The sequence below is a fragment of the Hyla sarda genome, chromosome 4, assembly GCF_029499605.1.
Source record: "Hyla sarda isolate aHylSar1 chromosome 4, aHylSar1.hap1, whole genome shotgun sequence".
Classification (NCBI taxonomy): Eukaryota; Metazoa; Chordata; class Amphibia; order Anura; family Hylidae; genus Hyla; species Hyla sarda.
This window is the reverse complement of record NC_079192.1, coordinates 270,099,645-270,125,273: the sequence shown is the minus strand read 5'-3', so window position 1 is coordinate 270,125,273 and position 25,629 is coordinate 270,099,645. Positions and strand designations below refer to the sequence as shown.

The 25,629-nt window shown below is 40.1% G+C and overlaps 1 protein-coding gene across 5 annotated transcripts in view; it reads left to right on the top strand.

Annotated features, from left to right (window-relative positions):
* CPSF6 (cleavage and polyadenylation specific factor 6) overlaps positions 1–24,716 on the top strand; it is a 48,667-nt gene extending 23,951 nt beyond the window's left edge. For 2 of the 5 annotated variants that reach the window (XM_056574179.1, XM_056574183.1), the window contains exons 5-10: positions 659–835; positions 4,720–5,206; positions 5,277–5,392; positions 7,701–7,854; positions 8,252–8,445; positions 24,307–24,716. In XM_056574179.1, coding sequence (XP_056430154.1) covers positions 659–835; positions 4,720–5,206; positions 5,277–5,392; positions 7,701–7,854; positions 8,252–8,441 — 1,124 coding nt within the window. In that variant the 3' untranslated portion in view covers positions 8,442–8,445; positions 24,307–24,716. The remainder of the gene's footprint in view (positions 1–658; positions 836–4,719; positions 5,207–5,276; positions 5,393–7,700; positions 7,855–8,251; positions 8,446–24,306) is intronic. The other 3 variants (XM_056574181.1, XM_056574182.1, XM_056574180.1) reach the window with 3 other exon arrangements.
* The last annotated feature ends 913 nt before the right edge of the window (positions 24,717–25,629 follow it).

The window sequence follows — 25,629 nt, the reverse complement described above, 5'->3', positions numbered from 1 at the left end:
AGAGGGAGCCCCCTCCCTCTGTCAAAACTCCTTACAGCTCGCGGTCGCTTCCGACCGCGGCTGTATAGGTTAAACTGCCGGGACCAAAGTTGTCTTCGGTCCCGGCAGTGCGGCAGGTCCCCGCCCGCCGGGGATTACACACAGCACCCCGCGATCGCGCTGCAGGGTGCTGCAGGTGTGACAGAGGGAGCTCCCTCCCTCTGTCATAACACTTACAGCCAGCGGTCACTTCCGACCGCGGCTGTAAGGGTTAAACTGCCGGGACCAAAGTTTACTTCGGTCCCGGCAGTGCGGCAGGGTCCCGGCTGTGTGTTACAGCAGAGTCCCTGCCGCGATCTCGTGGGTGCGCTGGGCAGCACCCATGAGAACCATGGATGAGTATACACGTCCTGGTGCGGGAACGTTCATCCTGCCTGGATGTGTATACACGTCCGTGGTCGTTAAGGGGTTAAACACTTATACAGGCTGTGCACTCACTACTTTACATTGTAGCATAGTGTTATTTCCATTAGTGTTTGTCACATGAAAAGTTACATAAAATCTTTACAAAAATATAAAATGTGTACTCCCAATTTTTAAAAATAGTCAGCCTCTGGGGTCAGGTATTTCTGTACTTTGTTTTGAGGTAGAGATACTTTTTGTTGTATTTTAATTGTTGCAGCTACACAGGCTGGTCAAATGTCCGGAGAAGGAAAAGCCGGCCCACCTGGTATCAATGCTCGCTTGCCTTTTCCACCGGGAGGCAGAGGCAGGGGTCGGTTTCCAACCTCCGGTCCTGGTGGTGACAGATTTCCTGGACCTACTGGACCTGGAGGGCCTCCTCCACCTTTTGCGGGTAAGAACAAAAGATTATTTCAGAAACATATTTCCAGAATCCCATAAACAGTGTTATGCTAGAGGAATATCATTATTTTTAATCATATATACTTTTTTTTTTCTTTCTTTTATTAATTTCTACTAAAACACACTACATTAAGATGTAACAGGCGATATAGAAGCTTTTTGTTGGAGGAATTTAAGCACAGGTGTCTGGTAAAAGCACATGGTGTTGGGTCAAATGCTTTGTCCACAATAGTAAAACAAAAAGCCCTTATACATCGCCTTAAACGGAAAAATAAAAGTTATAGGGGTCAGAAGTGGACAATTTTAAGCATACTAATTCTCGTACAAAAAGGTATGATTATTTCAAACTAGTAAAACAAAATAAAACCTATATAAGTCAGGTATCATTGTAATTGTATGGACTGACATAATAAAGATAAGGTGTTCTTTTTACCGAAAAGTGCACTGCGTAGAAAGTAACAAAGTTACAAAATGTTTTTTTTTTTTTTTTATTTCACTTCGCAAATATTATTTTTTTTTCACCGCGTAGACTGTAATGACATCGATCATTTCATACAAAGTACAATTGGTGTCCCAAAAAAACATTGTGAAACAGGTGGAAAATTGAAAGCATTATGATTTTTAGAAGGTGAGAAGGAGTCCTCAAGATGTTAATATACCCCCAAAACAGAAAAAGAATTTGGTTAATACATTTCAAACAATTACCCCCAACATATCCAATAAAACATGAACACCAATGGAGTAGGACACGAGAATTCATGAAATATGTATATACACTATACTTAAAGGGGTACTCTGCCCCTAGACATCTTATCCCCTATCCAAAGGATAGGGGATAAGATGCCTGATCACGGGGGCCCCGCCGCTGGGGACCCCACCATCTCTGCTGTGGCATACCAGAAATCTGGTGCACGGAGCAAACTTCCCTCTGTATCGCATGACTGGTGGGGCGGAGGCTCGTGACATCACGTTCCCGCCCCACTCATGAAATCACGGCCACTCCCCCTTCGGCGCTGCACCTGATGCTCTAAACGAACACCGGGGGCAGCAGGGAGATTGCAGGGGGCCCCAGCGGTGGGGACCCCCAGGGTCAAACATCTTATCCCCTATCCTTTTGGATAGGGAATAAGATGTCTAGAGACGGAGTATTACTTTAATAGATTCAATCGATACATATATTCAATAATATTGCATGCTCACTGTGGTGTTGCCAGAGATTTATATTTTATTATATTATAGTTTATATTAGGGATCGACCGATTATCGGTATGGCCGATATTATCGAACAATAATCACGATTTTGGGCATTATCGGTATCGGCAATTACCTTGCCGATAATGCCCCATCACCGCACCGTGACAGCCCCCCGACCCACCGCACCACGTCGCACCCCCCACCGTAGTGCTGGGCGGTATACCAGTATGGATTTTTGCCCATACCGCTATATCGGTCGGGCCCCTCCCCCACCCTCCGACTCAATAAAAAAAAATTAAACTTACCCATAATGGGGGTGGTCCGGGCCATCCATCCTTCCTGTAGTGTCCGGCGGCATTCCGGGTGGAGGGTGAATCGGTCCGGGCTGTCCTTCTCCGGGGGTCATCTTCTCCACTCCGGGCAGGCTCCGGCCTAGTACGCTGCATAGACGCCGTGACGTCAGGTGCGTCGCTGCGCACGGGCATCACTGCGCAGCGGCGTCTATGCTGCGTTACTAGGCCGGAGCCTGCCCGGAGTGGAGAAGATGACCCCCGGAGAAGGACAGCCCGGACCTGTTCACCCTCCACCCGGAATGCCGCCGGACACTACAGGAAGGAACGATGGCCCGGACCACCCTGACAGATAGGGGGAGAGAAGCGGGTGGTGGCGGCGGCGGCCTATGGCACTGCAAAAGCCACTGCAGTGCATTGATTTAAAGCGCCCGCTTTAAATCAATGATCTGCAGCGGTGTCGCGGGGGGATAAATAGGCGATAACTTTTACCGGAATATCGGTATAAAGTTATCAGCTATCGGCCCTAACCTTCACCGATTATCGGTATCGTCCCTAAAAAAACGATATCGGTCGATCCCTAGTTTATATATGTAATATAAAGTACAGAGTGCCACTTGTGCAGTCAATTGCTTAACAATGCAGGCATGAGTAATGGTACACAAGTTGCCTATCTAAGCTATACCAAAAAGAGTTAGTAAACCTTACCAACTCAGTATGCACCATAAGCAGAAATCCTTGTGCCACCCTCCAACATGTTTCACCTAGATTTCTCTAGGAGCTGTTCAGAAGCCTCGGGCTTTACTTTTAGAGCACCTATTTAATCAATGCAATAACATTGCTTTGATTAGTTTAAGAAATATATTGATTGCTTAAACAAATCATATAGGGAAACTTAAATTGGTGGTTTAACCCTTTAACGACCACGGGCGTATATTTACGTCCGTGGCTGGCTCCCGATCTGTGAAGCGTGCTTAGAAGCTAAGCGCGCTTCGTATCTGCTGGGTCCCGGTTGCTATCAGCAGCCAGGACCCGCTGCTAATACTGGACATCGCCTATCGGGCTTATATCCGGTATTAACCCTTTAGACACCGCGATCAAAGTTGATTGCGGCATCTAAAACGGGAGAAATCCATCCCGGTTAGCTCAGTGGAGCTGTTCGGGACCGCCATGGTGAAATTGCTGCGTCCTAAACAGCTGAGAGGACTGCAGGAGGTGCCTTACCATGCTCCTCGCTGAGATCCAGGCTTGAGCAGCAGATGACACTGATCAATGCTATGCTATGGCATAGCAGTTTTCAGTGTAAGTGATCAGTGTGTGCAATGTTATAGCCCTCTATGGGTTTGAATCACCCCCCCCCCCCCCCCCCCCCCCGCCTTTTCCCATTTAAAAAAAAAAAAATTGGTATCGCCGCATGCGTAAATGTCCGAACTATTAAAATATATCGTTAATTAAACCACACGGTCAATGGCGTGCGCTTAAAAAAAAAATTACAAAGTCCAAAATAGCTTTTTTTTAATCACTTTTTATACCATAAAAAAATGAATAAAAAGCGATCAAAAAGTCCAGTCAAAACAAAAATGGTACCGATAAAAACTACAGATCAAGGCACAAAAAATGAGCCCTGCATGTGGAAAAATAAGTTATAGGGGTCAGAAGAGGACATTTTTAAACGTTTAATTTACGTGCATGTAGTTATGATTTTTTCCAGAAGTACGACAAAATCAAACCTATATAAGTAGGGTATCATTTTAACCGTATGGACCTACAGAATAATAAGGTGTAATTTTTACCGAAAAATGTACTGCGTAGAAACAGAAGCCCCCAAAAGTTACAAAATTGCGTTTTTTTCTTCAATTTTGTCGCACAATGATTTTTCTTGTTTTGCCGTAGATTTTTGGGTAAAATAACTGATGTCATTGCAAAGTAGTATTGGTGGCGTAAAAAATAAGCAATCATATGGATTTTTAGGTACACAATTGAAAGGGTTATGATTTTTAAAAGGTAAGGAGGAAAAAAACCAAAATGGAAAAACGCTTAGTCTTTAAGGGGTTAAATAAAGGGGGGGGGGGGGTTAAATAGCCCTGTATGTTAGTCGAGAGGTGTGGGCATGCATTTCGACGTCCACCTCCTTGACAGTTGGCTGAGAAAAATTTTCTTAAATAGTTTGCCTTATTGCAAATAAGATCCTTTTGACAATCATGCTTCTAATTACCTGGAAGTAAATTGCCATGTTTCATTAGAAGTACAATTAGTGAATAAGTCTATTACCGAATATATTGCATCTATTTAAGATGTAAATTGATTTTCCATTTAGACTAAAAATCTTTATATTTTTATTTAAATTTAAAACTCTTTAAATTTTCTTATGTAAAATGTGCTTTAATTTTAGGAATGACTCCTCCGAGGCCACCTATGTGTCCACCTGGTCCTCCAGGGCCACCTGGCCCCCCTCCACCTGGGCAACCACTTCCTCCCCCATTGACTGGACCTCCGAACAGGGGTGAACGGCCTCCTCCCCCAGTACTATTTCCAGGACAACCATTTGGTCAACCTCCTCTAGTCCCTCTCCCTCCAGGTCCACCACCTCCTGTCTATGGTCCTCCACCTGGTCCTCCACCACCTCAGCAAGGTCCACCACCTCCACCTGGTCCATTTCCTCCACGGCCGCCAGGTCCTCCAATGGCACTGGGACCACCACCCCACTTGCCAGGCCCACCTCCAGGTGGGCCTCCTCCAGCTCCACACGTGAATCCAAACTTCTTCCCACCACCAGGAAATCCTGGTATGCCTGCATCAGATAGTAGAGGACCACCATCATCAGATCCTTATGGGCGACCTCCTCCATATGACAGAGTAGATTATGGTCCACCAGGAAGGTAAGTTAATAAATATATAACATATAGGTTTATTTTTTGTGTGCCTGCATTCATTCTTTGTTTCTTACAGAGACATGGATTCTGTCAGAACTCCTTTAAGTGAAGCAGAATTTGAAGAAATAATGAACCGAAACAGAGCAATTTCAAGCAGCGCGATTTCAAGAGCAGTTTCTGATGCCAGTGCTGGTACAATAAATTTAAATAAATGTAATAAAATATATACCCAGGCTTTTGAGTATGTAGTTATATGTTAGAATATTACTTTCCGCATGTTCTTTTTGGAAACTAACACCGAATAGGGATCCTTACATAATAATTAAAATTATGAGTTCTGTTTTGAGAGAAGCACACAGATTTTGGTTAAATTGACTGGGTTTCCACTTTCACTCCCCCTTTGCGCCAACTATCAGCAACCGAAGAATAACTTTGTGTTGATTAAAAAAGCAAGAGCATATGTGCCTGCCCAGTATAACTCTATTTACAACCTGTATAACCCTTCTTGAAAGATCCTGTAATACTAAACCGGTGGAATTCCCAAGAAAAATGTTAGTAATTCTTTCTGTACAGGCTATACTTCTTTTGCAGCCACTGAGCTAATCTCTTTTAGTTTAATATCTGTAGTAGGCAGTTATGCTACATTTTCAAGTTAAATGGGTACTCCGGCCCTAAGACATCTTATACCCTATCCAAAGGATAGTGGATAAGATGTCTGATCGCGGGGGTCCCGCCATTGGGGACCCCCGCATTCTCTTTCGGCAACCGCCTTTGTGAGCTCTCCGCAGCGCTCGAGGCTCTGAGTTAAAAGCGTTACGACCATGGGGCTGAAGTATCATGACGTCACGACTCTGCCCCGTGTGATGTCACGCCCCACACCCTCAATGCAAGTCTATGGGAGGGGGCGTGATGGCGGAATGAGAGATTGCAGGGGTCCCCAGTGGCGGGACCGCCACGATCAGACATCTTATCCCCCTATCCTTTGGATAGGGAATAAGATGTCTTAGAGCCGGAGTACCACTTTAAATGTTACGTCCGTTTACTCTCTTGTTAGACATTTCCTAATTATAAGACTACAATTACCTCCTTTCCATTAGTGGAGTACTTGTGCTAGGCTGAATACTCCTTCTATCAATGCACCTTTCTTGCTATGTTGTCAGTTACATTATCCTGTTTTATAGGTTGAGTCATTGTGTAATGCAGGATACTCTCTTCTCCTGTATGAAGCACCTGTGATATTATGTAGTTTGTATTAGTACTTGTGCTATGCAGGATCCTCTTCTGCCAAATTGAGTTCTTATCATGCTACTTGCTCTCTTACAGTACCTTCTTTCTTAGGCGGAGTGATTTTGCTCTATAGGATATTCTCTTTGCAGTATGGCGTCCATGTCCTTTCTTCAAAGTCAGTCGTATTTCCCAAGTACTTGTACGATACAGTATACCCTCTTTGCGGTAGTCATCCCTCTTCAGTGGGCAGAGTATGTGATTATGCTGGAAGTCCTGCTATTTCAGGCATTTGTCATAGCTCTGTATTAGGTCATATACCCCTCTTACATACGTTTTCTTTCTACTTCTGGTGATTGGATACTTTCTTCTGCTGTTTTGAGCACTTGCCACTGCTATGTAGAGAGTTTCATCTCCCCCTTCTATAGGAGATGTGATTGTATTATGGGCTCACGTGTTCTGCTTTCGAAGGCCGCATGGTTGTGTTTTACAGATTCTTTTCTGCATTTAGAGCACTTCCCTTGCTGTGCAGTTAGTTAGCCAAATTGCCCCCTTTCAGGGCAGATTAATACTGTTGTGTAAATGTCCTCTATATCATATCTCTAATGTACATTTCTCTAGGCATTGCTGCAGTGATGCCTACATTTCATGGTTAACTGGGTGGACACCCAAGGAGCAGTTCTAAGCAGTCCCGCCCCCCCACCCCCCCCCCTTGTTCTGCTTGATCCTTGTTTCTGCTGGATCTTTCTCCCTCTGACCTGCTGGATCTTTCTGCCCTGAACACACCTTGCTGATGTCAGTAATTACTTTTTTAGGACACTGTGTGTACTGCACAGGACCCCAGAAGAAGCTCCTGTCCTCAACATAGACCAGTGTTTCCCAAGCAGGGTGCCCCCAGCTGTTGCAAAACTTTGGCTGTCCGGGCATGCTGGAAGTTGTAGTTTTGCAACAGATGGGGGCTCCCTGCTTAGAAAACACTGACATAGACAGTGATTACAGCTGCGAGCAGATATTCCCTACTTTTATATGTAAGGACTTGCTTTATCTGTATTAGTTATTTTTCTTTAATCCTCACTTTTTCCTAGTTTTGGATGACATTTTGGTGCCTTACCAGGTTTCCATTGAGTTAGGTCTCAACATACAATGGTTTCAACATACAATGGTCGTCCCGGGAACCAATTAATATTGTAACTTGAGGGACCACTGTAGTAAGAACAGGCAATTTGTTTTCTTGTTGCTTTTCTATGGCATTTAATTTGTTTTTTTGTTTACACAGGTGATTACGGAAGTGCCATAGAAACTTTGGTAACGGCTATTTCTTTAATTAAGCAATCCAAAGTATCTGCTGATGATCGTTGCAAAGTGCTGATCAGTTCTCTACAGGATTGTCTTCATGGGATTGAATCAAAATCTTATGGTTCAGGGTCTAGGTAATGTGTTCTGTCTTCATTGGTATTAACTTAATACTGTAGGAAAGCAACAAGTACATTAATAATGTATGTTTCATATATATTGTATTGGATAGTAAGGGATGGTTTTCTTACTTTCTAGCGCCTATTTGCTTAAACATGGCGGACTACAAAAGGCTGCATAATAACTTCATCTAGTAAGACTTTTGATCTAAGCCATTAGGAAGAGAGCAGTTAATGTCATAACAGCCCTAAGTCTCCTTAATGTGAAGATCATCTGAGACATTACAGTAATTAACATTATTCCTTGTAGTGGAGACCTGCCTGTGATATATTTTTTAATTTGTGTTTTGGGAAGACTACTTTAGTTTTGGGAAAGATTGTTTTAAGAAAAAATAATTCAGTGATTTCCTTTTAGAAGACGTGAGCGGTCAAGAGAAAGGGACCACAGTAGGTCACGAGAGAAAAGCAGACGTCACAAATCCCGCAGCAGAGATCGTCATGATGACTATTACAGAGAAAGAAGCCGTGAGCGTGAAAGGCATCGCGATCGGGAACGTGACCGTGACAGAGAGAGAGACAGGGAGAGAGAGTATCGTCATCGCTAAGCAGGTGGGTGTATCATAGGCTGAATCATGGAGGGAGATATGCTCTGCAGAATGAGTCAGTTTGTATGTTTAAAATTTTTTTATCTCTTGGTAAGTACCTGTTGGTTCAGAGTACATTTTAAGCTACATTTATGGTAAAAATAAATTGTTTTGTAATCATTTTTTTTGAGTTTATATCTACAATGTGAAAAGAAATGCTTAAGGGACGTCTTGAAAATTCCTGTGAGTAAATAACTTTTTGCAGGGTAAGAAATAAACTTAATTTGTCATTTATATTCAATATGGGGATGTTTGTACTGTGTGCAATGATCTTTACAGATGTCATGAAAATGATCTATTAACAAATGTCATACTAAGAACAGGTGAGTCATTCCAATTATTTTGTTTACTAAACTGATTTTGTCTTTAAAGGGGTCCTCCACCTAAATGTTATTTATACTTGGAGGACCTGTCACGATAATTGTTACCTAAATATAACAGACAGCAAGGAGATTTTTTTTCCCCCACATGCCCAGTGCCTCCCCATACCTTACAGCAACCTCTCCATAAGATATCACTAATAATTGCAAAATCTTGTGTCTGTGACTAAAATTGCTTTGATAGCATATATACACTCCAGTTGTTGATATGATAGCACTCTTTCGGTCATAAATATAACATCTTGCAAGCTTGGGTTGCAGTGCTACAAAGTTTTGTTTTCTTTCTTTTGACCTTTTCATAAATCCCCACCCCCATTGGCCTATCATTGCCTTTTATGAATGTGATGGCATTGTGCAGTGCAAAGCGATGTAAAGAGGGGGATATGACGCTTGCTAAAGCTCTGCAACCTACTCAACAATATCATTGTGGCATGCATGCCGAAAGTTGGACACCCGCTAATCTAAGAGTTGTTGTATAGTTTAAGTGTAGTTTAAGTTTAACCCTCCTAAAGGTGTTTGCCCACAAATAAAAAATATGACTTTTCAGCTGGTTTTCGACTTGTAAATGGTGGGCTTGAAAAGAAATGAGTATGTTGTGTTACACAATTTGCAGAACTCCCTTTAACATTAACGGGAGTTGTGCACACGGCACTGCTTTACGAGCTACGTTGTTTACATAACTCCTGGAGTAACCTAAACAGCGTAGCTTCTAGGAGTTATACTAATTGTGTAACACAACGACTGATATGGTTGGATGCCAAAAAATAGCAGTCAGCCACAGACAGGCTGGATATGGTAAGGCAGACATATATTTCATTTGTGGGCAAATCCTTTTAAGGCCATGTTCACATGGCGGAATACTGAAAATTCTGCCGGAAATTCCAACTAAATTTTCTGCATGCCATTCAGACAGAGGAATTTCCGTGTTGGAAATTCCACATTTTGCAAAAATATAAGTCCAGTCTTATAATTTTGAGGAATTCAAGGCTGAATCCCATTAAACTCAATGGGGCTCAAACTTCAGCAGTATTCTGTGTGTGGATAACACAGAATTCCGGCGGAATTCTGCAAATTCAGTTCATCAAGTTTTGTGTAGAATTGCGGAAATTCCTCTGCTAGCTTAACTGAGAAACACTACTGGGTACGCTTTGCTATCATAGGATTAATCCTATTTATTGAAATAATTGTGAGGTAAGAACCTCTTGAAAGAACATGGTGTAAACATTATCTAGGGATAATCCTTTACTGAACCTTAACTTTTTATATATAAAATTTACAGCAGTACATTAAAGGGGTAATCACAAGATGGGTAAAAGTATATGGGCAGGGTGCAACCACTGGGTCCCTTCCACTTTTCGCAAGAACAGGAGTCCCTTGTGCCCCATCTTAATTGAGCAGTGCTGATCCATACACTCCTTATGGGACTGTCGAAGAGTACAGATTGTGAGTACACTCTTCTTGAGTGATTGTTGTTTAGTTAAAGTAAGCCTGATACATGAATACGCGGTCCAAATCATGTTAAAAAGCAAGAGGAGAGGAGAAGATTTATACATAGATTTGTAAGGGAAAAGTTCCAGGTTAACTAATTTATAGTAGTAGTTGGTCCTCCTCAGTGATAGAATGCCCTATACACACACACACGTATACACAGTTGTCAGTCACGGAGTAGGACCGACCACATTATTAGTTAGCCCAGAAAGAACAAGAGCTTTACATAAATAAATGACCAGCTATACTGGAACTTTTTATACAAACAAATCGATCTACTCAGCTCTACTCTGCTACTTTTTCAACATGATAGGTTCCCTTTTAAAGGGGTTTTCCAGGAATAGAAAGACATAGCTGCTTTCTTCCAAAGACAGCACCACTCTTGCCGCTCAGTTCCATTGAAGTGAATGGAGCATAGTTGTAATACCACATGCAAATTGATAGCAGGTTGTCAATGTTCCATGTTTTTATTGGCTTTGCAGAGCTCCTGACCCTGAATCCATGCTTTCCTTTGTCTTGATAATTGACTCTTCCAGCACTGAGAGATCACACTTTGAATGAATATGCGAATAATCCTTAAAAACCCAGTGCTACAAAAGCCCAGGAAAGTTCATCCCATCCACTTGTTTGCCTCTTTATGCTACTTGTAACCTCCTCCAAGAACTATTGCTAACAAGTAGATGGGATGACTTTTGCTGGGCTTTAGTGATCTAGAGGAATGCACCCACTAGGCTCTTAAAGGAGTACTCTGAATCAAAACTTACCCACCATTAGCAAGCTTTACCCGAGATATATAACTTAGTAAATTACCACAGTAGCGTTACATGCACCCATCCATGTTTTATAGCGATTCCGGAAGTGCAGCCTGTCTCTGCCAATTATGACACTCGTTACACGCTCTCCGGCCGCCCGCGGCAATCTTTTGAACGAATCGTCATCATGGTGTTGTTCCTCCCCGAGTTATGCCAGCCCCCACTAGTGCCGCTCGTTCACTCCCACCTCTGAATATTCATAAACCCCCTGGTTTACTCAGCAGCTATTCGCTCTGCTGAGTAAACTCCTCTCCCTCTATCTTCCTATCAGCATGCATGAGGCGCACCTGCGCACTCGGCAGCCTGACCGTACCGGACATGTGATCTCTCCCGTCCAATAATATAACTCAGAGTTACGCCGCAGTAACTCTGTTATATTCACATAGCTAGTTACGCTAGCAATCGGAGTAAAAGGAGATTGAAGCGCGCATGCATAATTTGTGGGGTTGGCAACCGGAGTGAGGGAGGGGTTGGGAGCGGAAGAAGAGGAGTAAGCATGCTGGGAAAACATTATTAATGACGTCACGGCCATGCTTACAGTACCCGAAAGTATGCTAAAATACCGGGGATGATTGCAGGAGAATGGCTGGACCGATTTTGGCGAGCAGGACCTCTAATGAAAGGTAATCAAGTACACTTCGCTATGGTGCCATATTTTTTTTTAGATCAGAGTACTCCTTTAAGGATTATTTGCATATTTATTCAAAGCATGATATCTTGTTGCTGGATGGGTCAGTTATCAAAACAAAGGTATGCACAGAGAAGGGTCAGAAGCTCTACTCAGCTATGGCCTTAGTTTATAGACCTAAAACCTGCTAACAGGTTGGCGTTGATGCAAATTTTAGCACCGAATACCTACTTGTGTAAACCCTGTCTGAAAATATTAAAGCTTGCAGTTTTTTTTTTTTTCTAGCCAAAGCCAGTAGTGTATTTAAAAAGAAGGGAAAGACACTATCTTTTTTTTGTATTCACTCCTCTGTTTGGTTGTTACAGTGCACATAAAAACTGCAGGTGTGAATCCAGCTTAAGACTTAGACAATGGTGCTTTTCTTGATTGGTGAGTAATGTAAAGCTCAGCATGGTGAAGCTCTCTACAGGAAAGCTAAAATTTAAGATTTGCCACATGGGGATGTTTTAAATCCATGTTGACAGCAGACTTCAGCCTATAGTTGTGGGTTGGAAAATTAGAAAACTGTATTTTGCCTGATTTAACAAAATGATTATTGAACTTTTCATCACCAGCATGCTAGACAGTGAAGTACTGGGTCATACAGAATAGATCCAGCTCCTGTAATTAAAGGGAAACAATCAGCATATTTTAGCATATATAACTCTTGGTAATGCATTATATATGCTAAAATCGTTATCCTCACCGTCCCGGGAGATGTTTGTTCCCCCAGGGATGGTGAAAGTTGTAAAGAACGATGACTCAAACTGTTGGGGCGGGGCCAGGGGTGGAGCGACAAGCAGCAACGGGAGCTGGTAAGTGTAAGTCCCCGCACAGAGGACTACTTGGCCAGGGGGGGGACTTTATAACTTAATATCTTCACCATCCCTGGGGGCGCACACGTCCTCCAGGTATGGTGCGGATAAAGATTTTAGCATATATATAACGCATTGCCAAGCGTTGTATCTAAAATATGTTGATTGGTTCCCTTTAATTTTTCTTTTTATCTGTCAATGCAGAGCTATCAACCTAACATGGTATCCTGCGTAAAAGTAGCATATTATATGGACAGTCCTGCTGTAATACAGAGCAAACTTAATTTCAGTACAGGTTTTATGTTTTACTCTCCTTTTAAAAGTAACCCTGATGTGTTGTGTAATTGATCAAGTGTCAATAAAAACTTTTGAAATACATAAAGCTAATTTATTAAGTAATTCTTTTTTCTATTTTAAGTTTTACACAATATTTTCTTCAAATTGTCAGAAACATGATATATGTAGAATTAAATAGGACTAGTTGCACAAAACATTTGCCACACAGCATACCCAAATACACGGGAAAAACTGCTTTGATCCTGTTTAATAAGAAAAGCTGGTCTGGTTCTTGTAAAAACTCAGCATCTCTGATAAATGGCAGTCAGACTTGTGATATAAAATGGTCCACTCTATGGGTGATGTGTACGGAAGTAAAAAGGAAAGCGAAATTCCTCGGGAAGCCTGCATGCTTACGTTTTATAGGGTCAAATTAAGCACATGACGCTGGTATAATAAAAGATAGTATTCTAAATACATTTTAAGTAGAATATCCATAAACGAGTATTCCATGTAACTGAAATGATGATCTACAGGAGATTGCTGGGTCACCTCCTGTAGAAAGGGGATAAGTTAAGTTCGCTGGCGTACTTCTTAAAGACACCTATCGCCAACATTCGAATTACTTATGTGAATAGGGGACTGCTGTAAACCTTTCTTAGCCAGTGGCCATGAGTACAGCTGTGCATAAAGAAAACTGAGGTAGCTGCAGTGCCAAAGCAGTCCTGCATCCCCTTCATTCCAGTTCTTGGTGGGTGGTCCGAAGTCAGACCACAACTGATCACTGTGATGTTGTATCCTAATAGCTGTATGCTTCACATTTAGTTTATTGTGAGGGTGCATTCACATCACAATTTTACCATCCTACTTTTTCTCACAATTTTTTTTAACCTCAAATCGTACAAAACTCTATGCAGAGTTGTTTCCATTGACTTCCATTGAGTAATAATATCCATCACGTGCATCAGTTTTGATCCGCATCCAATTTTGCGCAATTTTAGGTTGGGGGTAAAATCGTGGTTGACCACAATTTATCACCCAGATTTGATATAGTGTCCGATTTTTATATTATTATGAGCAATGTAAATCGTAATGACTTGCGTGTGCAATTTCATTAAATTTATCACATTTAATTTTTTTATACACGTGCAGTAGCTTTAGATTACTCCTGGAATGTGCTAGAAACTTCAAGATTCTTCAAGATTTTTTTGTTCAAAATTGGATTAAATTTTCTGCTATACCATTTTTGGATATGTTTTTAAATCGGATACCAAATATTTAGAATATGGTTTTGTAAGATTTCAGGGAATCAGATTTTGTCCGATTTTACTGTCAATCGGATGGTAAAATTGTGATGTGAACCAAGCCTTAGCATACACAAGAATTGTATATTTCTTTTTTTTTTTTTGCTGATCAAGGGGAGTTGTCAGTCTATTAGTAGATGATAGGCAAAGGAAGCTCCAAGCTCATAGGTCAAGTAAAGTCAACTGGAAATGTGCTCTCATATACACATTGGTCCTGATTTATCAAAAATTTGAGAGAATAAGGGGAGATATTTTGCCCACAGCAACCGATCACAGCTCAACTTTAACTTTACTAGAGCTTGTTACGATAGTAAAGCCGAGCTGTGATTTGATTGTTATGAGCAAAATCTCTCCATCAAGACCAAATATTGTGTTAATATTTAGGTTAGTGTGTTACTGCTTTACCTAAAGAATAGTAATAATTTTACTGTGTACTTAATTCTAATAAGAATTCTAATATTCTGTATGTTTTACTGTTTTTTGTATATTCAGACATTTGTACTTTCATCTGATAATTCATTAATAATAAACCATATTTCACCTCTAAAAATAATGATTCAGTAACTTCATTTGTGAAACAAAGTTAAAAAGAACCTAGCGGGTCCCTGGTGCCCACACACCAGTCCCAGGACCTGACAGGAGAGAAGTACAGCATTCTGATGGCATTTTCCTATACTCTTTGTGATGCTGCAGAAATATAAAATGAAAAGCACTTGTGCAGGGGGTATAGACGCAGTGGCTTCAGTCACCTTCGCCGTGCCCTTGACAACCTAAATGTCAGGTTTCTGATCCCAGGCCATCACTTTTACTTCCCCCATGACTGGTTATCAATCACTTGCAGACAGCGTAGCACTGCTCCGCACGTCTTTTTAGCTCATTGCAGCACTGCAAGGAGCATAAGGGAATGGTGTCAAAAAAACTGTCCTCCTCACCTGTTACCAGTCCTGTGACTGGTGTGGGGTGCCAGGGACTTGGCAGGTTCTCTTTTAAGTGTACCTGTCACCTACAAAAACTTTTGATATAATGTAGATAATAACATTATATGTATATTTGTAATACACAGACAATAGCTGTAGGGACAAAAATATACACCATTTTTTAACCAATGTATATTACAAATATACATATAATGGTATTATCTACATTATATAAAAAGTTTTTGTTGACAGGTACACTTTAAGAACTAATGTGTCAACGAGTAGCTTTTGTTTCGTTCTCATTCATAGAATGCATAGCTATCCAACACAATTTTCTGTAAGCTATAAAACCCCACTTTATTAACAAAAAAAACCCAAATAAAATGGCCCTTTGTATTTGAAAGTTTTTACATCAGCATTTCTGTTCCTTTTGGAATAAAAAGATGTATTGTTTTTTTTCTGCAGCCATAATATGTTGCTGGGTAGATGAATATATATATAATTTATTTTTTTTGTTTAATGTTATGACTTTCCAATTTTACCTATAGTGTTACTATGCTAGTGTATACTATAACTGTAGTGTTACTCTGTAATATCACCTACACTAAATGTCCTAAGCGTAACCATTAAATTGTTGTAATTCATTGTCATTTTAATGCAGTCTTATTGTACAATATTCCTTTGAACTTACAACTTTACAAAACAAATTTTTTAATTAATACATTCATATTTTGTAAACTGTCATATATGTTGCTCATATAAAGACGGTGTACTTTGCTGTTTGCCGTGTAACCACGTACTAGATTGCGCTCTCTAGCCTTGTTAATACGGGTGTCATTAGGCAACTAAAGAAAGGATTGTTTAGGTGCAAAGGATGTATAATTTTTAATCTTTCAATATTCTTCTTATGTGTATCATAGGAGAATTTATATATAATTTTTTTTTTTTGTGACATTGTAAATTTATTTTGTTAAACACAAATATATTTACACATATGTAATTTTACTTTTAGAAAGAGTAACTGGATATGCAACTTGTAAACTACAAACATATTCCCAGATTGTGGACATTGTTGATAATTGCACCACCCAAGCCTATAATGTTTGAAAGCGCTGTCTCTAAGTGCAGTAAAAGTCCCTTTTCCCCATTGCTGTCATATTTATCATATGAGGACTAGGTGAACGTAAACCAATGCATTACATTTCTGTTAATTTTACTTTCTAGTTTCTGTAGGCTGAATTTTATTATTTGCAATAATTTTTATAGTAATCTGAATCAATTAAAAATGTTTGACTCTTTGAAGACCAGGCTGCAGCTGCCTGCTACTTTGTGTTTTTCCCAGCTTAATGTTTGTAAGGATACACAATCTGTGCAGAGAATACTCACTCGACCTAGAAACAAATATAATTAAAGAGGATCTATTGGTCTAAAACAATGGTCCAGATTTATTAATCTGCCTGAAACTCAAACCATCTGAATTTTCATCCAGCACCCAATTACAGCTCAGGTTTTATATCATAACAAGTTCTGGTGAAATGAAAGCTTAGCTGTGATTGGTTGCTGTGGGAAAACCCAGACAGTTTGGGTTTCAGGCAGATTGATACATCTGGGAATCTTTGGAAATTTTGTAGACCGCTACTGTTATGTTTTTTGTGTGACAGACTGCTAAGGACATGACTTTTCCAGTGGCCGGAGTCTTTTACCTAGTAACCAAGTACCTTAGACTGGCATTTACTTTTTTGCCATTACTCCAATAAGAATTTTTCATGGTGCTACAAACAGCAATAATCTAAAGCAAAATTTAGTTTATGCTTCTGAAAAGAACATTATTGCCATGCCATCTGTGCAACTAGTGGCTCAGTTTAACCCCTTAACGACCACGGACGTAAATGTACATCCTGGTGCGGAGGTACTTGGCGCACCAGGACATACATTTACGTCCTGTGTATGACCGCGAGCATTGGAGTGGTGTTCTCGTCATACACTGCAGGTGGCCGACATCAGCGATCACGTGGATGTCCGCCATTAACCCTTCAGATGCCGTGATCAATACAGATCACTGCATCTGCGGCAATGTGCATGTTAAAATAGATGATCGGATCGCCCCCAGTGCTGCCGCGGGGATCCGATCATCTGTAATGGCAGTTGGAGGTCCCCTCACCAGCCTCCGGCCGTCTCCTCGGATCTTTCTGCTCTGGTCGGAGATCGAGCAGACCAGAGCAGAAGATAGCCGATAATACTGAACAGTGCTATGTCCTATGCATAGCACTAAACAGTATTAGCAATCAGCTGATTGCTATTGATAGTCCCCTATGGGGACATAAAAGGTGTTTAAAAAAAAAATGGAAAATCCCCTCCTCCAATAAAAGTGAAAATCTTCCTTTTTTTCCCATTTTACCCCCAAAAAGCGTAAATAATTATTTTTTCTATAAACCTATTTGGTATGGCCACATGCGTAAATGTCTGTATGGGATCATTAACATTATATTTTGATAGTTCGGTGAACAGCGTAAATGTAAAAAATAAAGTCCAAAAATGCTGCTTTTTTTTTTTTTGTCACATTTTATTCCAAAAAAAATCATAAAAAGTGATCTAAAAGTTTTATATTTGCAAATGTGGTATCAATAAAAAGTACAGATTACAGCGCAAAAAAGGAGCCCTCATACCGCCCCATATACGGAAAATGAAAAGGTTATAGGTGGTCAAAATAGGGCAATTTTATATTACTGATTTTGTACAAAAAGTTTGAGATTTTTTTTAAGCAGTACAAAAATAGAAAAGTAGCTAGCCATGGGTATAATTTTAACTGTATTGAGCCACAGAATAAAAAACATCGAATTTTTACGGTAAAGTGTATAGTGTGAAAACGAAACCCTCCAAAATGTGCAAAATTGTAGTTTTTATTTAAACTTCTTCCCCCAAAAAAATTCTTTGGGCTCGCCATACATTTTTTTGGTAAAATTAGGTTTTGTTACAAAGTAAAATTGGTCACACAAAAAACAAGCCCTTATATCTGTAGATGGAAATATAAAAGAGTTATGAATTTTAGAATGCGAGGAGGAAAAAACAAAAATGCTAAATTAAAATTGGCCCTTAATGTCAAAATGGGCTTGGTCCTTAAGGGGTTAAATGTTCTGTCACATTTTGCGCTGTGCTTGAACATAGCACAGTAATGTCCTTTAGTCATAGTTGTACGTGCACGTTTTCTGTAAAATGTTCTAATTTACATGACCAGGTTTTTTGTAGGTTTGTGGAGGTTTGGTTCATGTTGTTTTTTTTTTTTTTGTTGTTTTTTTTTTTTGCCCAGCAAGATGTTGCTTTAAAGTCTAATAAACCTCACTACATACAAAGTTTGTTAGGGTCTGGCTTATTTTGTCAAAATGCAGGATGCATTGGGTATGGCATTCCTTAAGACTTTAAAAGAAATCCAGAAAAATTCCTGTACAAAAAAGACTCTAAAAGAAAAATTCTACTAATTATGCCCTAAAAAAACAATGCTTTTGTCTGTTTTCTATGAACTTTAATATGCGTAAATATCTCTGTGCAGGACGCCTTAAGAAATCATGAATCTGAAAAGATTTTTAAAACCCTTTTTAGGGTTACAAGCAAAATAAATATCTGCTAATGACCTGACGTGCTCATTGTATAAAGGAATAGGTGCTTTCTTTAATTCACTTTGCAGTGGGGACATTGCATTTTTAGCACACTGTACACACATTGTGTATTTATACTTGTAAATGTATGTTAATTATGGAGCATTATTAATACTTGATGAGTTCTGATGTAATAAATTTTTCTATGAAAGAAACTTGTATTGCAAGGAATAATGCACCCATCCTAAACATGCTGTGGGTATTAGAAATTGCCTAGTTTTATTTGGAGTGAATAGAATGACTTTGGTTTTAGATGTCATTGTAAATATGTAACAATAGCTTGTAAAAAAAAATTTTTAGAGCATACAACGGAATGGCTGTATTATTCCTAAAATAACGACTTTGGGAGAATTCACATTATGGTTTGTACTAATGCTATGTGTAAACATTAAAATCCTGTCAAAATGGGTTGCCGATGTGGAAGTGCTTAAGCTATGGATAGGTTGTCAACACTCCTTAGGTGGTGGTGCATATGCAGGTGGGTACATGGAGAGAGTTTAAGATCCCAGCACTCACCAAGTTCTTCTAGAAATGTTGTTTAACACTAGTTATACAGCTGGAGAAGATGCATCCTCTGTATGTATCCTCCATCCTCTGAGAAACAACTTTTCCAGCTGAAATTGATGAGTGCTGGGAGATTAAAGGGGTACTCCGCCCCTAGACATCTTATCCCCTCCCATAGACTTACATTAAGGGGGCGGGGCCGTGACATCACAAACCGCCAGCCCCAGTATCGTAAGTCTTTAGGCACAGAGCAAACTTTGGCTCTGTGCTGCAGATGACTAGGGGCTGCAGGAGAGATCGTGGGGGTCCCCTGCGGCGGGACCCTCACTTTCAGACATCTTATCCCATATCCTTGGATAGGGGATAAGCTGTCTAGGGGTGGGGTACCCCTCTAACTTCTCTCCATGCACATGCTGGGACAGCCCTATTAAGTTCTCTGGCCCAGGTGTAGTCAACAACTGACTGTTTGGGTCATTTGCCGCACTTTTTCATATGTACAGGTACTCAAAAACATGGTGTACTGTGCTTTTAAGTCCAAGTAAATACATGAATACATTCGGTTTCAAGGCCCAAATATTGTAACTATCTGGCTACATTTAGACCAATGACGTGAATGGGACTGTGCACTTATATGTAGACATTTTGACAAGATTTTAATGTATACATTTAGCACAAGTCCGAATTGTAATGTGAGCCCACTCTTCTCATATAGTACTGTTTGTATAAAGACATATTATTTTATTTTGGGGCAACAAATATCTGTACAGATATGTATGACAAAAAGTAGTGTAGCTCACTTGGCAAAAGAAGTATGCCTAAGGTTACTGATGTTACCTATACCCAGGCCAAATAATAGTGGAAAATGAGTAAATATATAAATAAAATATTGCAACCAGTCCTCAAAGGTATAAAAAGGAAAGAATATTAGTTCCAGTACGGTACAATGTTATAATATTTATTAAATCAAATGCAATATGTTAAATGAAACAACTGGAGTCTAGCACAGGGCTCTTGCGCAGGCTCCACATACAATAGATATTATGGGGGAGATTTATCAAAAACTGTGTGGAGAAAGAGTGGTGCAGTTGCCCATTGCAACCAATCAGATTGCTTATTTCATTTTTCACAGGTCTCTTTAAAAATGAAAGAAGCGATCTGATTGGTTGCCATGGGCAACTACATCATTCTTCCTCTGCACAGTTTTTGATAAATCTCCCTGTATGAGTATAAATGTGATATCATGCCAATATGGTCACTATAATAAATAGAATGAATAAAATATTCCCCACTTTCTATTTTTGGGTATATTGAGGTAGAAAAACTGATAAAATATAATTAAAAAAAATCAGGGGTATCATAAAATAGTCCAATATATGAATTGTGCAAATCCTAGGTATGATTTCAAGTTTATAGTAAGAATACTGTTTTGGTATGGAAGCTCCTCTGTTTAGCGTTTGATGCGGGCTGGCACGGACTGGCGTCCGGCCCGTTGCTGGTAGTGTCCGCCGGAGGATGCACTGAGCAATATGTTGATGAAGGAGCTTTACGTGGTAACGGCGGTGATTTCCAAAAGATAGATGGCTGCGGTCTGGCACGGATTGCTCCTGGCCTCGAAGGTGATGTCCGCGGCTGAAGGTGGATGTTAGCAGACAGTATGGATGAGCTGTGGTGTCGGCATCCATGTGTGTCAATGACTTTGGATGCACACGCTGTAACAGTGGTACTGTAACGGGGGTTTAAGCTGTTACAAGTAGTTTGATCAAATTTAAAGACAATGTTTGCGGTAAATGTCCTTTGCACAATTAAAGGGGGTAATAAAACCAGGTATTTTCTTCAGTAGCCAATATAGAGATGAAAAGTGGTGAAATGAAAGGTTTATATAACCAAGCCAAGGTGATGCAAGGAAAATGGGCAGGGCATAGTCTCCTCCTCTCCAACACTTCCTAACACTCTGAATAGCCACGAAGAAAAGGTCAGATGGATTTTGGTTATGGTGTTCTGTGAAATGGAGAGATAAGGGGTGTGTTTTAATTCCTTTTTTGGTATTATATATGTTCTGATATGCATATTTTTAATTGCCTCTTGCCGCATTTAAGTTGGATTAGATAAATTACTCCTTTGGTATGACAGGTAAGGCATTCAGATATTCTGTATATACAGTCATGGCCGTAAATGTTGGCACCCCTGAAAATTTTCAAGAAAATTATTTCTCACAGAAAAGGATTGCAGTAGCACATGTTTTGCTATACACATGTTTATTCCCTTTGTGTGTATTGGAACTAAATCAAAAAAGGAGGGAAAAAGCTAACTGGTCATAATGTCACACCATACTCCAAAAATGGGCTGGACAAAATTATTGGCACCCTTAACTTAATATTTGGTTGCACACCCTTTGGAAAGAATAACTAAAATCAGTTATTTCCTGTAACCATCAATAAGCTTCTTACACCTCTCAGCCGGAATGTTGGACCACTCTTCCTTTGCAAACTGTTCCAGGTCTCTCTTATTTGAATGGTGCCTTTTCCAAACAGCAATTTTAAGATCTCTCCACAGGTGTTCAATGGGATTTAGATCTGGACTCATTGCTGGCCACTCTCCAGAGCTTTGTTGCCATCCATTTCTGGGTGCTTTTTGACATATGTTTGGGGTCATTGTCCTGCTGGAAGACCCAAGATCTCTGACGCAAACCCAGCTTTCTGACACTGGGCTATACAGTGCGACCCAAAATCCATTGGTAATCCTCAGATTTCATAATGCCTTGCACACATTCAAGGCACCCAGTGCCAGAGACAGCAAAACAACCCCAAAACGTCATTGAACCTCCATCATATTTCACTGTAGGTACTGTGTTCTTTTCTTTATAGGCCTCATTCCATTTTCGGTAAACAGTAGAATGATTTGCTTTACCAAAAAGCTCTATCTTGGTCTCATCTGTCCATAAGACATTTTCCCAGAAGGATTTTTGGCTTACTCTAGTTCTTTTTGACAAAATGTAGTCTTATTTTTGTCTCTGTGTCAGCAGTGGGTCCTCCTGGGTCTCCTGCCATAGCGTATCATTTCATTTAAATGTCCATGGATAGTTCACGCTGACATTGATGTTCCCTGAGCCTGCAGGACAGCTTGAATATCTTTTGGAAATTGTTTGGGGTTGCTTATCCACCATTCAGACTATCCTGCGTTGACACCTTGCATCAGTTTTTCTCTTCCGTCCACGCCCAGGGAGATTAACTACAGTGCCATGGGCTGCAAACTTCTTGATAATGTTGCGCACTGTGGACAAAGGCAAATCTAGATCTCTGGAGATCGACTTGTAACCTTGAGATTGTTGATATTTTCCCACAATTTCGGTTCTCAAGTCCTCACAGTTCTCTTCTCCTCTTTCTGTTGTCCATGCTTAGTGTGGCACAAACAGACACACAATGCAAAGACTAAGTGAACTTCTCTCCTCTTTATCTGCTTTCAGGTGTGATTTTTATATTGCCCACACCTGTTACTTGCCCCCAGGTGAGTTTAAAGGAGCATCACATGCTTGAAACAATCTTATTTTTCCACAATTTTGAAAGGGTGACAATAATTTTGTCCAGCCCATTTTTGGAGTTTGGTGTGGCATTATGTCCAATTTGCTTTTTTTTCCTCCCTTTTTTGGTTTAGTTCCAATACTCACAAAGGGAATAAGCATGTGTATAGCAAAACATGTTACTGCAATCCTTTTCTGTAAGAAATACTTCATTTTCGTGAAAATGTTCAGGGGTGCCAACATTTACGGCGATGACTGTATAAACCTTTCATTTCACCACTTTTCATCTCTATATTGGCTACTGAAGAACATACCTGTGGTATTGAAATGTGTCTAGCCTGGTTTTATTAGCCCCTAAATTGTGCAAAGGACATTTACCGCAAACATTGTCTTTAAATTTGATCAAACTACTTGCAACAGCTAAAACCCCCGTTACAGTACCACTGTTACAGCGTGTGCATCCAAAGTCATTGACACACATGGATGCCGACACCACAGCTCATCCATACTGTCTGCTAACATCCACCTTCTGTCGCGGACATCATCACCTTCGAGGCTGGGAACAATCAGTGCCAGACTGCAGCCGTCTATCTTTTGAAAATCACCGCCGTTACCACGTAAAGCTCCTTCATCTACATCTGCTCAGCGCATCCTCCAGTGGGCACTACCAGCAACGGGCCGGATGCCAATCCGTGCCAGCCCGCATCAAAAGCTAAACAGAGGAGCTTCCATACCAAAACAGGGTGGCGAGTGGTGCACCGACAATTCTTACTATTAACATGAAATCGTACCTAAGATTTGTTATACATTAATCCAGCAGCATTCTTAGCGCTACTTCTCTCCAAACTTAGCGGACTTTGTACATTTCATATATTGGATATATTTTATGATACCCCTGATTTTTCATTATATTTGATCAGTTTTTCTACCTCAATATACCCAGAAATAGAAAGTGGGGAATATGTTATTCATTCTGTTTATTATAGTGACCATTGAGAGGATAAAGATATATAGCATATATATAACGTGTTGTCAAGCAATACATATGCTAAAATCTGCTGCTTGGTTACCTTTTTAATGCCTATGTAGAGACATGATGAAAATCTAAACTAAAAGGCAGACTGTTTTTTAATTTTAAATCTTAACTTATGTACAATTCTAGTTAACATTTATAATTTTATGTTTAGACATTCTTACATGTGTTTGCCACTGTTTTATAACTGTGACTTGTGTGTGTACATTGACTACTTCACATTTAACTGTATATAAGACTGTTTTAGTACCTGCTTAAAAACACTATCTATAGTATACTGGCAGTAATATATGCATGTAAATGTATATGATGATGTATGTAGCTGCATGTAATGTTCTTCATGCCAAACACTCATTACAGCTGTATTATTGATTGAGGTGTACTGTGATACTGTTCTACCAAGAATTGTATATGCCTTGTACTGTATCAAATCTACATCACAAATTTTAACACATTACAGCTGACAGAAGAGGAACATCTTCAAAGATCAACACCTACTCTTCAGAGAAGACACTTGGCCTTCACTTTGCTTCATGACTCAGTTTCTGAGAACTTGTGGATAAAAATGAACAGATCTAGATGTGAATAAAGCAAATCTGCAAACATGGTAACCAGTAGATCTACTTTTATTTTTAAGTTGCTTAACTGTTTTATTTGACTGAAACCTGTGTGTAGTAAACATTTAATAGCTCTTGCAACTTTGGTTATGCATTACAATGACAACGTATAATGTGCAAGCAATTGGGAGTCCAGTTCTTTCTTGGTTTTATAGTTGTTTGTTTGTTGCTGTTAAAATGTTCATGTTCTGATGTTTGTACATTACACCACCTCAATTTCAGGATGTGGTATTGTAATAAACCATTTAATGGGGCTGATGTGTAAATCTGTTCAAGTTATTTGCTGTTTACACCTCAGGGATAGGCTTGTTTTAGCAATATAGATTTTTTTCAACTGCAACTTGCAATTTTGGGTGCCCATCTTTCATGTAAAATAACTGAATTACATGTATTTGTTGGTTACATCACTGTTGGACATTGAATTTTAGTAATTCACTTGTATATTATTAAACTACTATATATGGTAGTAAAGAGTGTGAGATGCAAATAATCAATTTAGTCAGTGCATGCCATAACTCTGTATTCTAATAGGCCACCATTCCATCTTACATTTATGAATGTATTAAAACTTGTGTTGGAGTATTAATCTTAGTGTCACCTTTTCGGTTTTGCAAATTTGCTATAGTTATAAAAAAAAAAATATCCATTTAAAATTTTCTGTTTTAAAGGGGATGTTTCACAAAGAAAATGTGCCACATACATATATATGTAAAGAAGTACAAATACACTTACAGCTCTGTAGAGTTATTTCTCCCTCCATACATCCTATCCCTTCCTGGTTTCCACTCTGAATTGTGATCCTGCTGTTTCTATACATACACTCGCAGTGGAGACTAAGGCTGGGTTCACACTACGTTTTGTCCCATACGAGAGCGCATACGGCAGGGGGGAGCTAAAAGCTCGCGCTCCCGTATGTGACCGTATGCGCTCCCGTATGTCATTCATTTCAATGAGCCGACCGGAGTGAAACGTTCGGTCCGGTCGGCTCATTTTTGCGCCGTATGCGCTTTTACAACCGGACCTAAAACCGTGGTTGACCACAGTTTTAGGTCCGGTTGTAAAAGCGCATACGGCGCAAAAATGAGCCGACCGAACGTTTCACTCCGGTCGGCTCATTGAAATGAATGACATACGGGAGCGCATACGGTCACATACGGGAGCGCAAG